The 16671-nt window shown below is 53.6% G+C and overlaps 6 protein-coding genes and 1 non-coding gene across 7 annotated transcripts; 1 reads left to right on the top strand and 6 right to left on the bottom strand.

The window, feature by feature from the left end:
- Nucleotides 1-247: 247 nt before the first annotated feature.
- QC763_0003910 (uncharacterized protein) lies at nucleotides 248-954 on the bottom strand (the record flags this gene model as incomplete). The annotated part of the gene is made up of 2 exons (XM_062905090.1): nucleotides 248-711; nucleotides 774-954. The coding sequence occupies 2 exons, from the start codon at nucleotides 952-954 to the stop codon at nucleotides 581-583; spliced, it is 312 nt and encodes a 103-aa protein (XP_062769764.1). The 3' UTR covers nucleotides 248-580.
- A 76-nt stretch (nucleotides 955-1030) lies between these two features.
- Nucleotides 1031-3437, bottom strand: QC763_0003900 (uncharacterized protein; the record flags this gene model as incomplete). Its single annotated transcript, XM_062905089.1, has 4 exons — nucleotides 1031-1972; nucleotides 2035-2636; nucleotides 2702-3147; nucleotides 3403-3437. The coding sequence occupies 4 exons, from the start codon at nucleotides 3435-3437 to the stop codon at nucleotides 1031-1033; spliced, it is 2025 nt and encodes a 674-aa protein (XP_062769763.1).
- A 1997-nt stretch (nucleotides 3438-5434) lies between these two features.
- On the bottom strand, nucleotides 5435-5865 carry QC763_0003890 (uncharacterized protein; the record flags this gene model as incomplete). Its single annotated transcript, XM_062905087.1, has 2 exons — nucleotides 5526-5865; nucleotides 5435-5459 (listed from the first exon to the last, which is right to left on the bottom strand). The coding sequence occupies exons 1-2, from the start codon at nucleotides 5720-5722 to the stop codon at nucleotides 5435-5437; spliced, it is 222 nt and encodes a 73-aa protein (XP_062769762.1). The 5' UTR covers nucleotides 5723-5865.
- Nucleotides 5866-9481: 3616 nt separating this feature from the next.
- QC763_103120 (uncharacterized protein) lies at nucleotides 9482-11491 on the top strand (the record flags this gene model as incomplete). Its single annotated transcript, XM_062906872.1, has 1 exon — nucleotides 9482-11491. One exon carries the CDS (start codon nucleotides 9482-9484, stop codon nucleotides 11489-11491), a length of 2010 nt encoding a protein of 669 aa, XP_062769761.1.
- Nucleotides 11492-12186: 695 nt separating this feature from the next.
- QC763_103110 (uncharacterized protein) lies at nucleotides 12187-14052 on the bottom strand (the record flags this gene model as incomplete). The annotated part of the gene is made up of 1 exon (XM_062906871.1): nucleotides 12187-14052. One exon carries the CDS (start codon nucleotides 14050-14052, stop codon nucleotides 12187-12189), a length of 1866 nt encoding a protein of 621 aa, XP_062769760.1.
- Nucleotides 14053-14543: 491 nt separating this feature from the next.
- QC763_103100 (uncharacterized protein) lies at nucleotides 14544-16350 on the bottom strand. Its single transcript, XM_062906870.1, has 2 exons — nucleotides 15272-16350; nucleotides 14544-15198 (listed from the first exon to the last, which is right to left on the bottom strand). The coding sequence occupies exons 1-2, from the start codon at nucleotides 15715-15717 to the stop codon at nucleotides 14793-14795; spliced, it is 852 nt and encodes a 283-aa protein (XP_062769759.1). The 5' UTR covers nucleotides 15718-16350; the 3' UTR covers nucleotides 14544-14792.
- Nucleotides 16351-16383: 33 nt separating this feature from the next.
- QC763_0003850 lies at nucleotides 16384-16471 on the bottom strand. Its single transcript has one exon. It is a non-coding gene; the product is annotated as a tRNA-Arg (tRNA).
- Between the last annotated feature and the right edge of the window lie 200 nt (nucleotides 16472-16671).

Raw genomic sequence — 16671 nt, 5'->3', positions numbered from 1 at the left:
GCGTAGGCAAGAGATACTGAGAGCAGTGGACAGAAACCTCGAAGGCTTGGCGATCACACTTCAGCCCTGGTTCAAATCATCAAATGAGCTATTCCTTTCTGGAACTAGCTCGATGCGGGGGGGGGGGACTCGATGAAGCCCAGCCAGCAAGTCAACCACAGCCGCTACGACGCTGGCTTGCAAGGGTGGGGTGACGGAGGCACACCAACATTACATCTTGTCATGATCTGACAAAAAGCGGCTGTTTGGCGGATCAATCCGGTCACTATGCATACACTCCGTGTCAAATGGGCAGAGACGCTGTGGTCGAATGAACAGGCAAAACACTTGATACTGTGTCCTCCCCCATCGCCAGTGCTGTTGGTGGGGGGTGACTATAAGGACAAGAGGAGTAGTCGTACAAAGTGACACAAGCTGAAGGAAACGCGCGAAGCCCAAAGGAGGCCGTCAAACTCCCCGCCGGCAATGTATCATGAGCATCAGAGGCCTAGCTCGTCCATCTGTTTCCAACAAAAATTCCAAAGTCAACTCTCAAAGACCCCTTCTCACATCCTCTTTCTCTGCACCTGCATTAGGTCCCTTAGGGCATGTTGCGTGGCTGCCAGTTCGGTTCGAACAATTGGCTCACATAATAGTACTCATGCTCGTACTTCTTGAGGCCCTGATCCTTCCAATCGCCTTCGTTCTTCCACATGCTTTCCCATTGCGCTTCTACACACCGGGGGTCAGCTGCTGGTTCCACGAGACAGATGGAAGTCTGTGGAAGTACTTACTATGCTCCGCGACGTACTTTCTGGTGTAGTGAACGAGCTCAATGGCATCGTCATCAAGTTCTGCCAGACTTCGAAGGTCGGCATCCCTGCACTCAGCAGAGAAAGGGTAGATGCCCTTATTGCAGTAGTGGAAGTAGGCAAGCAGGGTGTTGGCTCCTAACGCGCCGTCAGTGTTGCCCATCACAACTGGTCATGAGCATGGACTAACCCATTTCATACTCCTTGACGCTGTCTTCTCTCGCCCAATGTCTCTGTGATCACATCTTGTCAGTTCCAGGAACCCATGACTTGCAGACAGCGGGGTCACCAACCTTCATCCCATGCTTCCTGGCATAATTTGCATCATGCTTCGTAACAAGACCGATGTTGTGCAGTAAAATAAAAGTCACAAGGTAGGTAGTCAGCCATGTCTTTTGCTTCTTCTCCTGCGTCATCTTTTGAAGCTCTTCAAGAGTCTTTCGGCGGAGGTGTGACTGAATTTGGTGTATCAAGAACGAATCGATCTGAGCCCCGAGCACAGGTGGAACAGGTGTCTTCCGGTGCATGTCATTGGTCGGATCGTTGATCAAGTCCAGGGGCATGCCAAGCCTCTCGTTCCCGATAATCTCGAGCGTCTTCGTGGTGAGCCGTGCCGTCATCCAAAGGTCAAGAGTGAGTCCCAAGAGACCCCGTTCTGATTCCGTCAAGGAATGGTCTCGGTCATCCCTGGCTCTGCTGATGGCGAAAAAGTATGTTCTGTGAAGCAGTTTGTCCCGAGCACCCAGCAGGCGCATGCAGCAGTTCTCCAGACCGCGCTTGATGTAGCGGCTGTAAGAGTTTTTCGCATCCTCGAGATCGACAATGGCGAACGGCGGGATTTCTCGCCTCTGCTTCACGCCGTTCTTGTCCACCCAGGTTCTCTCCAACTTGTCTCCTGGCTGAGGGACAAACTCCCTGACGCGCAGCTCCACAAACATACTTGTGTATCCTTCCGTCACACGAATCGTCCTCTGCTCTCCAGGAGCCCAGACCTCGATATCATCGAGCACGCTGTCCTTCCAGCGGCTGGTCCACTCATGACCAGGAACCTGGCCCGGCTTGTAGAGTTTGCAGTCGACAATCTTCAACCGCAAGCAGTTGAGCCGGTAAATTCTGGTGCTGACGTTGACCTTTCTGCAGGCGATGCACGGACCATTCTCGTTTTCAGGGTCCAGATTGCACTGGTGAGGATTAGCACGTGTTTTACACTGAGCTGATCTGTAGATCAAGGGAGAAGACTCACACGGATGCGCTGCATCTTGCATCGAATACAGCTGCCCATCTTCCTGGTCTGCGCGGTCTTGGCTCTCAGCTCTTGATCCTTGAATGCACCTCGTCTTGCCGGGACGTTTCTATGCGCAGGATACGTGTCAAAGTTTGGGCCATCTGGCCTATCAGTGTCATCCTTGAGACCCAGGCCGTAGAGGTCCTGAAGACCAGCTAGTTCTCCAATTGAAGCGCCATATTGTGTGGTGACAACCCCCCCACCGTACATGACCGAAAGAGCTTCGGACTTGATGGTGGAGCCCATAAGGCAGTGCGATCCTGGAGCTGTGTAATTAGGTCCGTGATGAAGACCATCTCCAAGCCCCGATGGCGCAACCGGATAGACCATCTCCTCCCTTGTTGTGGATGGCGGCATGCCTACTACGCGTGTCGGCTGCAGAGGCGGGTAATATCGAGCCATGGCTGCCGAATCATCACGAGCGAGAACACTTGCTTGATTTGAGGGCGAAATCGTCAGGGTGCGCTCCTGCGGTGAAACGGGAGCCATACTGGGCCCAGGGACGGGCGCCATGGCTGGGCCATATTCATAGACTGGTGTCTGAGGAAGCGGCCGATAGCCTGGAGGCAGCATCAGCACCACACCAAGGAGACGGAGGGCCAGGCGTGATTGTGTGGAAACTTACTTGGTGCGGGGTCACATGGGGAGCAAAGGCTCGAAAAACATTGCGCCAGCCTCTGGCTGGTCCATCCAGGCCAGCCGTCGCCCGAGAGAGGTGACTTCTCGTGGTCACCCTGGCCGATAAGATCTCCAGAATTGGGCGCCATCAGGAGATTTGGTGTGCTGAGACGCTGTCTCTTGTGCGGGTTGTGCCAGTTGCTCGAGTCGAACCAGTTCTCGACCTGGTTCACAGACACATTGAGATAGGAAGCGGCGCTCTCGCGTAGCGGGGGATGACACCACACGTCCTCCAGCGGAAGCTCAACGTATATGTTGGAGAAGTCTTGCGGCGTGTACTGATCAAGCTTGGTGTTGAGGTGGAATAGAGCAGGTGGCTCCGCTGAGGAATAAGTCCAATCCTGGAGCACTGGCTCTGAAGGGGGATCCTCGAAGGGATGAGCCCTCCGTTTTCTGACGGCGTTGTTCTAGACCAAAAAAAATCATCAACTGGCTGTACAACGAAAGCAAAAAAGGGGGGCAGCACAAGGAGGTGGTGGTTCACAAGGTAAGGGCCGGTGAGCAAGCCCCGGTCATAGTAGGAATTCGGAGAGGCTGAGGGGGAGGAAATATGTGAGTGACGTGAGGGAGGGGTGTAGGGGATCAAGGTGAGTTGGTTCGAGTGAAAGGGGAGCGTATATGTGGAGATGTGTTTGGCGTGTAGAGTACCTATGTGAGGTCAAGGTGAAAGCAGGCGGCGACATGGCTCGGGGACATGTGCAGGGAAGACCAAGTTCAGAGGCAGAAGTCGGTGACTGCCACCATGCAGCCTGCCGGCAGCGAGCTCAACAACGAGAGACAGTCTTCTTACCATGGTGAAGGACAATCAAGAGGTATTCCACTGGGCAATCCGAGGTCAATAGAGACCTAGGGTGTACTTGGTCGGTATGTACACCGGTGTGGATACGACCCTGGCAAGCAGGGAAGCACAAACTCTGGGAATGCGAGCAAGCAGCAGCACCCGGCGGCGCACAAAGGCAACCAAGGGGGAACCTGCTCCGGCCCCAAGGTCAGGCAGGTGGCCCCTCGAACTGGTGGTGAGGGGGGTTGCAAGACGCAGAAACGTAGGCGTCTCACAAAAGCGCCATCGCCACGGGGACGACAGCCCCGTACGACCGATGGGGAGCTGCAGCAAGACACAACTGAGCAGCAGTCGGTGCAGCCGGTTGCGGACGGAACTAGGTCAGGAAGAGTCGGAACGACACGAGGCGAGGAGGGGTGACAAGGGGGCTCGCGAGGAGAAGAGGGGCGTGAATCCAAGCCAAGATCCTCGGTCGGCAGGCAAGCAAGCAGAAAGGGGGAACACAATCTACTGCTCGGTTACCACCACCCCCAGATCTGCGCAAAAACAGCCTTGGAGGGGATATCTTGCGTGTGTTCCCTCGCCCGCTAGTGCCGTCTTTTGGCCGTCGTCGTTGCTTTCAGACGGCGCCGTGCTGTCAGAGAAAGGATGTCGTAGAGAGAGGAGCTGGCCAGGGTGTGGTAGCCGAGACTATGGTACAGCTCCTCTCAGGTCCACAAATCTGGTGACGGCACGCAATTGCGCCAGCAGCGCGGGCGATATGGGCCCTGTTGACGGGGCAGGTCAGAGGCTCCTGGCCGGGAGTGGAGTCGAGGTTGGGCGTGAGGGGCGTGATGCTGATGGGCAGGTCGGTGAGGGCACCGGTCAAGGCTCAGCGGCGGGAGTTGTCCTGTGCCACCCAATGGTTCGCGGTAATACACGCGTGTTGTCTTACGGGCCGGACGGGGTTGAAGGTGCCTTGTTGCGCGGTGGGGACTGGAATTGTCGGGGGTTGAATGCTATTGTCTCGTTTACTTGCAAAGGAAGGGAATCGGTGTGAGCTTTGGAGGAGATGGGCGAAGAAAAGTGATTCACCGGTCGCCGGGAAGGCGCAAGCTGACCAGTGCTTGGCTAATGAGCACCACCCAAAAATTGGGCGGACATGGGGCAGCAAAGCCGGGTCCGTGAGTCTCGAGATAACGCAAGTTGCAAAGTGCGTGCATGGATGTCGATGGAACCTCAATGCGCGGTGCAAAAGCGGTCATCTGGTCAGGCCATCGAGGGTGGGAAAAAGAGCGGCATTGGATGCGACGGGAGGACAGGGGATAAGCTTGATGTGATAACTGACAGACAACTGACTGCCCGGTTGTTGGTTGTACATCCAGTCGTCGAGGTGCATACCTCACCGGTCTCGTTGCTGGCCGCCCGCTCCCATCCGGATTAATACCCGCTCGACATGCTTCGGCTTGTAAATTGCCCATCCTATTTCTGATGGTGTCGTGAATGGGGTGCCATTCACAGAAACGGAGCTGATACGGAAAGCTTTTCAAAATGGCGGAAACTAATCTTGACCAATCAGCTCTACCAATCCGATCGATGTACACTAGTTTAGCAGACTTCCATGCTTCACACAGTCTTTGATGACCTGAAGATGCGGCCCTGACTTGATATGATAAAGGCGGGAGTTGGAGATCATGGGGTATGCTAGAAGAAAAACACGGTGCCAGTGGTTATGTTGGTTGAGCTGTGACCCCGCCCTTTCCGTTTGGTAACAGAACCACGGTTCCGGACTGTGACCTCTTCGAGTTCATTGGCTTTGACTCGACATGACAAATGCATTGTCCAGCTCGGTTCCATTTTGACAATGTCAGTGGCATGGACCAGGGCCTGAATGTTGGACGAATCAAAGTGAATTGGATTCTACTGCTTGGTGCCCTTCACGTGGCTGCCGCGATGCAATTCCAATCGGTCAGTATGCCAACAATTCAACTGACGGTCGGCTTCAACTTACAAGAACGACTGTCGTATGTGAGAGTAGGTGGGATTGAAAGGCTTCAGGCACGTCGTAATGGATCCCCTATAGCGTAAAAGTGCTGCCCATCCATTGCAGCATGAAACGTTGATTGACGCCAATTTTGGTTCCTGCTTTCGACCCACCACGCTCCCACAACCCCACACCTTGAAGGGAACACCGTTTGACCCACCCATAGGGCATCCAGGGCTCTTCCTTGACTCGGGAACTTGGCAAAGGAATGTCAGAGCCTCAAGCGTCCACGTCAAACCTCACAGTGGGTATGTCTGATGTCAAAAGAAATTGCTATAAGATTCCCAAACGGCAAACCCACTCGCTGAGATCAGGTAGGACCGACTGCCACCCTCAATCATAGCCATCGTCAAATCAGGGAGACGTCAGAAGGGTACAGCAGATCTACGCAAGCCGCTGCCAGTCAGACTGGGCCACGCAAATGGAGGGTGTCACGGGAGAATCAAGACATGATGGTGAACACAAAACCGCGGGGTAGTCATACCCGATCTTTCTATGCACAGAAGCGAATCGAGAAGGAGCACGGTCTGACAAACACCCTTAGGCAGTTTGTGGCTTGCAGAGATACCTGCGATGCATTGTGTCTAAGCTTCACTTTTGACTACAGTATGATCCTACAGTAATTTGATTCATTCGATATGTAGGTACTTGGTCGTGGGTCGTCCGACGTCAAACTTTCCCACAATTTTTCTGGTGCGAGGTGTCCGCCCAAACCCCACAACCTGGAGAACCCTTGCCCTCGCAAAGCTCCACCTAAATATCCGGGGCTCGACCCGGGATCCACCAGGTCTTGGCTCCAGCCATCCAGCCCAGATAGTAGTGCGTGTGACAAACTACACATTTCCTTGACGCGGAGGATAAGTAAACGCAAGTTCGACACCACACATCACACCACCCAGCGCCCAATCTCATATCGCTAAATGGCCGTTAAAATCCGAGCCAATTTTAGTTTCCCCGACTGACATTTACAGGCCTTCGTTATAGGACGAACTGAACGCAGCCCGAGGCGTGTCGGATTCTAGCAATCTTCATCACGGCCCTGATGAGCATCAAGCACTGGAAATGGGGCCTGGTCAAAAACACAGGAACTAGCTTCCTCTGATTCAGCTACAATGCTTGGTTCCACAACATTGAGACCGAGTACAACACTCCTAGGTCTCCCCGCCGTGGCATCTTGCGAGACATCATGGCGCCAGTATTCAATGTATCGGATGCATCTAGGTGCCTGTCCCGGTGCCCTTGAGAACTTTCCAAACTTCAGGATTCCGGAGGGAATATTCTGAGTTTCAACTCGGCAGCCACCTACAACCATGGATCTTTATTTCAACATCGAGAGACTACTGCACTACATGACGGGGTTCGCGAATATCGTATGCAGTTGTGCGACCTAGAGACCAGTTACTACCTACTACCGAGACTATGAAATGGAAGCCTTGATGGGTCTCTCTAGCTCAGGAGAGATCACAGGCACATTACCCCTGGGCTTCTCCTCGGGGCAGGGCAAGCTACAACTACGAAGCAGTAGGGTTCTTTTGGCTTTGCCACTGTGAAGGGATGTTGTTCATCGCTCTGGGCAGAGCGTTTGTACCGTCCTCTCGGGACGTTTTCAGCCCGCCTATCAACCCCTAGGGGGAGAAATCTACTGGGTGATCTTTTCACCCTCATACACAGTCCCATACTGTGATTACCTAGCGCGCACAGGCCTCCTTAGCAGCGCAAACAACCAGGCAAGACTCGATTTCAAGATCTCAACTTCATGGACGTCAGGCAGACCATGATGGTGCTCATCAACGACACAGAGCGGATTGCCCGGAGAGTCTGAGGGTCGCAAACTCGATGGCCCACCTAACCAGCTCCAGAATGGCGCCGGACCCATCTTGAAGATGGTAAGCGAAAGGATGACTTTTCTCTTCGAGATGCTTTCGACCAGCTCAAGAACATAAAAGAGCTTTGAGTTCACATCTCTCGGTGGTCAGGTGGGAAACGCGTGCTACCCCGCTGGTTCGGGTTTGCTGTACCATGGCTTCTTGAGCAACCCCCTCTCTTTCGGAATGGCATGGGTTGCCCCTGGATGGTCCACCCAAACTCCGTCATGCGCTTGTCCACTATCCTGCGCCCGAAGCTCCTGACAACAACCTCATGGTGCGTTTACAAGGTTCTTGCAATGTTTAACCACTGTTCTATACTCTAACTCAACTTTCACCTCTCGTCTAGAAGCTTTTCAAAACCAATCCTACTTGCGTTCGCGCCCGCGGCCGGTCGAAAGGAACTATGATTTCAGCAAAAGTTGGTCGACTAGCTACACCCTTACTAGCATACACCCTTCGATCCATCATCCAGACACGAGCTACCCAATGCAATCGACATCAGCCAGTGCCTCGAGTTGATCTGGAAGGTGGAAACGCGCGATGTGGATGGTGCCCGTCGATATGAATCAAGCCGCAGCATGCAGAACTCCCCATCAAACCCCACAAAACGCCGACGGTTCAATGATACAACCACAGCCATCAGGCATACTTGCAGCGGCTGAGCGGAATGATGGGTCCCCCAATTCGACCAGTTCCTCTTCGAGCGTGATGCATTTTTGGCTTCAGCAGGCTGCGATGACTTCCCATCTCGGTGTGTCTACTACAACCAACACCCCGAGTTGTTAGTTAGCCATCGATCTACCGAACCCATTTATTGGCGTTGAATCAAATACTCGACCGACATGGGCTCTCGCGGCCCAAAGCAAGATCGTGCGGCCGAGGGGGTCCTTCGGCGCTCATCCCACGCCCAGGCTTTCGGCCGAGGCTTGTCCCACGATTGAAGCCGTGGAGTGATAGGGTGAGGTAATATTGGGCAGGAAGTCGCGGTCCAGACCCGAGCCACAATGCCGCTGACATATCAAGAGATGTTTCAGTGACTTCATAGATCCCCGCCGAAGGGCTTTCATCTTCCTTCTCCTCCGCATCAAAAAGGTTCATCGGCCGTGCTAAGCGCCATCGCTTCCGGATATCAGCCAAGATTCTCTCACGGAGGAAGTAGATAATGCCGACATTCTGCGGCACTGTGCACGACAACACCCTTCGCATCTGCACTCTCTCGCCGGAATTGTCCCGACCGGCACCTCCACTCCCAGCTTCAAGTTTCAAGCTCGCCCTATTCTTGGCCCATTCCGGTTGGCTCTTGGTCGACTATGTCTTCTTATAGAGCGGCTAGAGGGGGGATTTTGGCATCCACTCCCCCCCTTGATTAGCCATCTCTTACCAAGTGTGTGATGACAGGACAGGAGTGGAGACGCGTCGCAGCCAGAGTCACATCTCCCCTTAATCGGTCCTCTTGCAGATAGCCTAACGCGGCTCAGAAGTTCCTATCATGTTTATGGATAGGGCTTCCAGGGGTGCGAGACAAAAGCAGTACAGTATAACAGTATACCTAACAACCACGAATTACCTGAGCGACTTCGCTGGTTGACAGTAGGGACGGGCCGGCTGCTCCGCTCCAGCTAAGCAGGAGAGATTGGCCAATCATTTTTGAGTGACCAGCATCAACGACTACCACCACAGCATGCAGCTTCTTCGCGGATATTTCTTGACCTCTTGTCCACCCCCCATTCGTTCACCAAGCATCTTGTCTTGCAGCGGCACAGCTCAGTCGTCGGGTCAAAAGACATTGGCGAGTGACACTCCCTGTACGGCTTCCTGCTTGCAGACTAGAACGATATCGAGCCGTGAGTGGGTCGGATTCAGAGTTTGCTCTCGAGCCAGGAACAACTGCATCCCTACCTATGCTTTCACAGCGGTCGCTCCTTTAGTTTGTTCTCCTGCGTTGTGGATGATCAGACCAGCAGAGGCCGAGGGAAGCTGCATTGATGTAGGGTGGTTGGTAAATAGCACCGGGATGGTGTCCAAGTTATACACGATCCAGAGCAGCCAGGCTCGATGTCCGACCTGGAACATATTCCTCCCCGGTTCCATTCGTTTCATTCTGTGGTTCTCTCTGTAAGCTTTTGCATCAGGCCATCCTTCTCTGCGTCGTGTGAAGACCACCTTTGGCCCGCCATGGAGCTCAACTCCACCACAATCCACGATGCCATCCACCCGACCGCCGCCTTTGCCCAGAACCGGTCAGCGCTCGAGCTTGCTTTGCCCACCGGCAATGACACTGGACAAGCCTCTTGGCTCGAATCCCAGCTGAATCCCAAGAACCGGGTTGACAGCCTTGACCCCCTTCCCAACCCACTCTGGAGGATCGACGGCTGTACCGCCATAGGCACGCAGTACTATGCCCTACCCTTGCACGTGGGCGAGGTCCCACCCATGCGTCTCGATGTGTTCCTCCCCATGGAAACCACACGGGACCCTGTCCTTCGGGACGTCCTAGACTTGGATGCCGCCTTCCACACCAAAGACTCGACGAGACTGAACCGTCTCGGGGTCACCAGACACATTCTCAGAGCTTTGCAGAAGTGGTCATTGGAGGGTGAAGGGACGGCAGAACACATTGCTGCATTGTACAAGGACCAGCCTTTTGGTACACGCATCATTCTCGAACTTGGCTTCAGCCTTGAGAGCGTCAAGATCACCATCGCCACAACCTGGCACGTGGAGAAGCAACTCATCAGGCCAAAGGCGCTGGTTGAGACTTTGGGACTGCCCCAGGAGGTCATTCCGGAAATCATCGACATTTCGAATCTGAGCATTGTCCAGCAGCTGCACGACAGTGTCTGCCTGGTGCGCATTCATCATCATGATGAACCAGAAGATGGCCAGAAGCTGTGGATCTTCAAGGCCCTCACCAGCAACACCAAGTATCTGGTTTGCGAGCTGCGCAACCTTTTGCTCATGGAGCCTTATCCGCATGTTGTTTCGAAGCCAAAGTACCTAGTCACCAAGTACTGCCGCTTTGGGGGAAAGACGGCCGTGGTGGGTTTCATCATTCCGTTTTACGCGGCTGGCAGCCTCCGGGACACGATTCCTCTGCTTCACATCCATGGGCTTCTCAAGCCGGAGATGCAAATAATGTGGGCTAGGCAGCTTGCCGTTGCCGTCTTGCACGTCCGCGAACGTGGCAGGATTTACTATCCCGACCTCAGGCTTGATAATGTCGTTCTCACGGCGGGGGGGGACTTGGTCATGGTGGACTTTGAGCAGCGGGGTGTGTGGTGCGAGTTTGCTGCGCCTGAGGTGAATGCGATTGCTTATGTGCATACGTTGGCTGTGGACGAGGGAGCGGAGGAGGAAGGGTTAGAGCAAGAGCAGGGGGACGACAGCAGGCTTCTGTACAACCAGTTTATTCCTGGTGAGGAGAGGCCCAACCGGTGGGCCGAGTTTCTCAACCGGATCCTCCCCGGCTGGCAGGTTTTGGAGCAGGATGAAATGTACATGCCGCTTCCCCATGGGTATAAGAGCTATAATATCCCCTGGCTGGCGCTTGATGAGGCGGAACAGGAGGCGGCTGAGGCGTACATGCTCGGGCGCGTCTTGTGGTGTATTTTTGAGGGGCAGTGTGCACCGCAGCACGCTGCCGTTTGGCAGTCTTACAAGCGGGAGCCCGACTATGAGTTTCCTGAGTATCGGCACACTCCCCTTCCGATTAGGGATCTCATTGATGGGTGCACCAAGGGCAGGAGAGAGACTTTGTCGAAGCTTGTCACTCGGGTGGGAAGCAAGATGGTGCTTCGTCGGAAGGATGGTCTGGTGGATGTGAATTGCACACCGCTCGAGGTGCTTGATGCGGCGAGGGATTGGTGGAGGGTGGAAGTGGAGGTGGCGGAAAGGTTTTTGACCATGCGGGAGGAGTTGAAAAGGAGGGGGGAGTGGAAGGGGAACTGGTATGGGAGGCTGAGGTTGAGGGAGATTGTGCAGAGGTTGGAGGAGTATGAGAGGGAGGTTGGGGTGAAGGAGGTTGATAGGGAGGTTTTGGCGGAGTTGTTGAAGAGGTGTAAGTGATGTGATGTGATGTGGTCACTCACTATTGGTTCTGGTGACTGAGAGCAAGGGAGAATAATGTTGGGAATTTGCCGGAAAGTGAACATCTCGTACAATCTGCTGGCTATTGTTTTGCTGAAGCCGGATAGTTTCATTTTGTCGAGGGGTTTGATATTCAGAAGCCCAAGGGGCACAGATAGAGGTAGAGGTCTGGCTATTTCCCGTGAGCATGTTTTGGGTAATTTTGATGGTCTGTTTTCTACGGTCATGGCGAGTCTTTTGTTTACTCGCTTTACTGTCTGTATATGTGCTCAATCATATTATTCTGATTTATATTACTGTGTATCCACTTGATACTACCCACCTCATGTGTTGTCTGCCTGTTGCATTGTTGATTCGCACTTGTTACTCATCTTGTGCTTCTATGCGGGGTGTTGATTTCCGGCTCATTTCATGCCTGGCTTATTTTCACTTCTTTACAATGCTTCGCCCTTCTTTGAGTTTACTTATATTATATACCTCATACTCATTCCGCATAAATGCTCCCACGATTACCATCGCACCTTAATGATCTTATATCCCTCGTCCGATGCCATTTAGCCTACTATTTTAACAGGAGCGCCTCAGCACTGTCACAAATAAATATATATACTTCAATTAACATCATCATCATCATCATTTCATCCTACAGATGTCTAGTTTTCTAATTTCTCTCATCAATGATAGACCCCTTCCCTCCCGCCAGCCCACCTCCATCCCCGGGCACAACTTCCACCCCCCCCTTCACCCTCCCTCTCCTCCTGCTCCCCCTCACCCTCCCTCTCCTCCTGCTCCCCCTCACCCCCCTCCCCAACCCTCCCGACCACCTCCTCTTTCTTCTCCTTTCCCCTCCCCACCAACCCCTTAATCTCCCTCCCCCTCTTCTTAACCTTCATATACCCCTCCAACCCAACAAGCACAGCATAACTCTTGCTGATACTAACCCGACTCATATCCACCCCCTCACCCTTGAGCGTCTGTACAAACGCCCTAAAATTGCTCGCCGGCGGCCGGTAGTGTCCGCTCAGTGGGCTCAGGCTGTGCAACTTCCCGTTCTTGATCTTGATCAGTCCCGCAGCGGAGATGCGGCTTCCTTGAAGAAAACTCGAGTGCTGAAACGCGCCCGAGTTCTTGATCCCGACGTAGAGACGGAAGGAGGTGTCGGCGACGAAGATCCATGTGTTGGGGGTGACGGAGTGGCGGAGGAGTTTGTTGAGCATGGTTGTGGGGGACATTTTGAAGAGACGCCGGGCGGAGGATGATGATTTCTTGGAGGGTGGTGGATGTGGTGAAGGAGGGGATTCGGAGGATGACTGGGAAGATTCGGTGGAGGAGTCACCGAGGAAGTTGGTGGTTGACTCCAACGAGGGTGGTGAATAAGCGGGCGTGGGGTCGTCGCTGGGTACGATCCCATTGATGCTATCTTTCCATTTTTCGGTGGTGTCGATCGGCGCCCCGTTCTTGGCCCAACATAGCCTGCCGCTCTCGTCGATAGCTACTAGATACGCCTGTCTTTCCTCTCTGGATAAATACCGGACTTGTTCCTGTTCCAGAACCTCCCGAGGGCAGGCTTCCAGTGACAGGTTCCGACCCGAGCCGTGGTCAAGCCAGTAGAAGAAATTGTCTTGGGTGTCGGCTCTTTGCCATTCTTCGTGATAGACTTTCAGATTGGAGCCGTAGCGGTGCTTGTGGTCGATCATTTCGAGAAAGTATTGCAGCCCCATGGTGCGGGAGGCTGCCTTGCGGCGGGCTTTGGACTCGGCGCGGCGTTGCTTGAGGTGTTGCTTCTGGGATTTGGAGAGTTTTTCTTCTGATTCGGAGGAGGAACTACTGGAAGAGGAGGAGGAGGAGGAGGATGAAGTGGAAGAGCTTTCGTCAGCATCCCCGCCTGCTCGTCGGGCTATGGTGGAGGCCTTTTTCCAGTTGAGGCGGGCTGTGGGAGAGCGAGTTCCGGTGAGCATGATACTGCTGCCTGCGTCGCTGTTGGTGTCCCCTGGTGATGATAATGATGGAGAGAGGAAGCTGGGGGAGTAGAGGCTGTCGCTGTCGAGGTATTCGCTTCGGGGCCGGGGGCGGGTGAGGGCTCGCCATTGGGCTTCTCTTACGGCGTGGATCCAGCGGGTCGAGGCGTCTATCCCCAGACCTGCCAGCGTCCGGCGAGCTCGGTAGCCACGGTAGGTTCGTTGTATGACGGTGACTGCCTTGGTGACGCTTCCATTTTCACTAATGAGGCTGTTTCTGCGACTGTTGACGAGCTCGATGCTTTGCTGTCGTCGGTTCCGCCGGAATTGCTTCTTGTGCTCGGCCTCACGCTTGGTTTGGATCTTGTTTATTTGGTCGAACTCTTCCTTGGTGGGGACTGGAAGGGAATCCAGGTAATTTCTGTGGGCCGACAAGACAGAAGCGATAGAGTCTGTTTTGGAGAGTCGAGGCCGGTGAGATTGTGCCAACGAAGGAGGTCTGGACCTGGAGGGCATATCTGCTGGGGCACTGGCTACAGATGTTGACGACGACGTCGCGGCTCCTGCTTTGTCTACATCCATTTTTCAGCGCCAACACGTCTGTCTTGCAGCCTCAAGGGGACTGTTGCTTGCGAGAGCTCAAGTTGTCACAGGCAAAGCTGAAGCTGTCGTTAACAGAGCTGTCATGCTGACGAAGGATCCGCTTATTTATCATAGTCTGCCTTCTCACTGCCTGCTGATGATCACAACTGGACATATCGGGAGCTCGGCACTCATATGAATCCTGCCAAGGCGCAGCTTGCAGCACCAAACGGTTGGCAGCGGGAAGTGGGAGGAGCTGAGGATGAGCTGAGAGCACTGCAGTGAAAATCCCGGCGGTATTTGGACACAGCTGTGGCTTGTCACCTGTTATTCCCGGCCACAAAAAGCCTTGTGAGGTCCATATCGCTTCTAGCGAGGCATAAACTGTCTCGCGTGTGCAGAAGTGTCGTCTCTGTTGACGGCTGTTACCGTCACGAAGCTATCGTCGTCGTTTATATGCCGGAACAGATGGGCGCTAGAGTGTTCGAGACCCGTAAGTTAGCGGCATCTTGGCCTGCATTAGCACCCGAATGACGGCAGAACGGCACGGAGTTTTCCCCGCTGCAACGGCCATTCTGCAGCCCAGCGAGGCCTCCATTGACAACCTACACCCAATTATCACCATTTCACCAACATCCAAGACAACACAAGGCTCCACACCGAAGGTCAAACAGGAATCTATATCGTCTATCAAACACTCAACATCAGACACAGAACCCAAAAGCTGACGTGGTCGTCTATCACTTCTGCCCATCCGCAAACTTGGTAACAGTCTCCCACTCGTCCACCAGCTTCAGCGTACTCTCACACTTGTCTCTCACAACCTTCAAGCAATCCGACCCCAACACCAGCCTCACCGGAATCTCTTTGCCGTCAGCCATCCCCGTGCTAGTCAACACATCAACCATAGCAACCGCACATCTGTCCACATCCCCCGGCTGCTGCCCATCATACGCATTCAACCCCTCCCTAAACCCCAACCCATCATACCTCTCCATCACATTCTTCGCCTTAACCCTATGCCCTCCTCCCTCCGCCAAAAACGAAGTCCTCGTATACCCAGGCTCGACACAGCAAACCCGAATCCCAAACGGTTTCAGCTCATCCGCCAACCCCTCCGTCAACCCCGAAACCGCCCATTTAGTGCTGCAATCTGTATATCATTAGCCCCTTTCCCCTTTCCCTCATGTCAACAGTGAAGAACTTACAAAGCGCAAACCCCCCACCCCCCATCCAACTCCCCAAACTCCCCATCTGCACCAACACCCCCCCCGTCTCCCTCAGCTTCCCCACCACAGCCCTGGCAATGTTCACACTCCCCAGCACGTTCGTCTCGAAAACCTTTCTCACTTCCTCTTGCGTGGTCTCCTCAACGGCTCCTTCAAGTATGTAACCAGCGCAGTTGACTACATGAGTGATTCTCCCTTCTGGGACCAAACTCGCCGCCTCGGCGATGACACCCGAGAGAACCTCCTCCGAGGCTGTCACGTCGAACGGCAGGGTGATGGCTCCCCAAGAGGAGAGAGAGATCATTCCCTCGGAGGAGGTCGAGCGGGAGGTTGCGATGACGGTGTGTGAGCGGGAGAGGGCTTCTTTTGCGAGGGCGAAGCCGAAGCCGGAGGAGGCGCCGGTGATGAGCCAGACGGGGTTTTCGGTGGTTGACATGTTGTGTGAGCTGGTAAGTTATCCTATGCAAGAAACAATGAGGTGAAGTCAGGTAGGTATGGTTTTGAAGGCTGGAGGAAAAGGATGAAATGTTTTTGTTGTTGAAACTGTTAATGTTGTTTGTTCAAGCCAGAGAGTCTTCTTCTCATGGTGGCCGATGACGACTGTTTATATACCACCAAAAACCATCATACAAACACCGTCATATTACTTCTCGGAAGTAACACATCCCCAAAGGAGAAAGAAAGGACTTCGGCGATTTGACACCCCCCATCAGCAAATTTCACGATGGCCTCAGATTGACTGCCCAACATGCATTGGCACAAAGATAAAACACAAACCAATGATGTTTCGCCCTATCGCCGAAAAGGGGTCTCTATAACGAACATGCTATTCAGCCGCCATCGGCGATAAGCTCACCCGCACCTCTTGCATACCCCCAACAAAAAATGTCCAAGCCCATCCATACATGGAGATATGCCTTAATACCGTCCTACCAAACAAAATAACCAACAGCACCGCTCTTCCAGAAAAATAAGCCGACTAAACAATTGATGACAAATGAAGAAGTGAAAAGAAGTAGACCCGTTTTCCCGGCAAAAAGAGGTAAATTCCCAACCCATCATCGTGTGGAGATCGAGCAAGATCTAACTAACCCCAAAAAATCGATCCGCCCAGGGGTCGAACCTGGAACCTCCTGATTAACTGATTGTTAGAATCGTAGTCAGACGCGCTGCCATTACGCCAGCGGACCTATTGATTGATTTGTTGAAGGCTGCAGTCAGAAAGCGTCTCCAAGAGGCTGCGAAGAAACTTCGCTTTCCGTCGTCAGCCCCTGAGCTCAACCTCACACCCACACATTCCACAACAACTCCCGCCAGAATTTCTCACTAGATATATCCTGAAACCTTCTGTAGAAACAAAATCCGGGAAATTGGATAGGGATAGAGGACC

This window comes from Podospora pseudopauciseta, chromosome 1 (assembly GCF_035222475.1).
Source record: "Podospora pseudopauciseta strain CBS 411.78 chromosome 1, whole genome shotgun sequence".
Lineage (NCBI taxonomy): Eukaryota > Fungi > Ascomycota > Sordariomycetes > Sordariales > Podosporaceae > Podospora > Podospora pseudopauciseta.
Note: the sequence above shows the minus strand (reverse complement) of the source record. Positions and strands in the feature narration are given on the sequence as shown.

Coding starts and splice junctions, on each gene's coding strand:
- QC763_103100 (XM_062906870.1), bottom strand. CDS start 15,717: ATGTCAACCACCGAAAACCCCGTCTGGCTCATCACCGGCGCCTCCTCC. Junction 15,199..15,271: donor AGTTGGATGGGGGGTGGGGG/GTTTGCGCTTTG, acceptor TACAGATTGCAG/CACTAAATGGGCGGTTTCGG.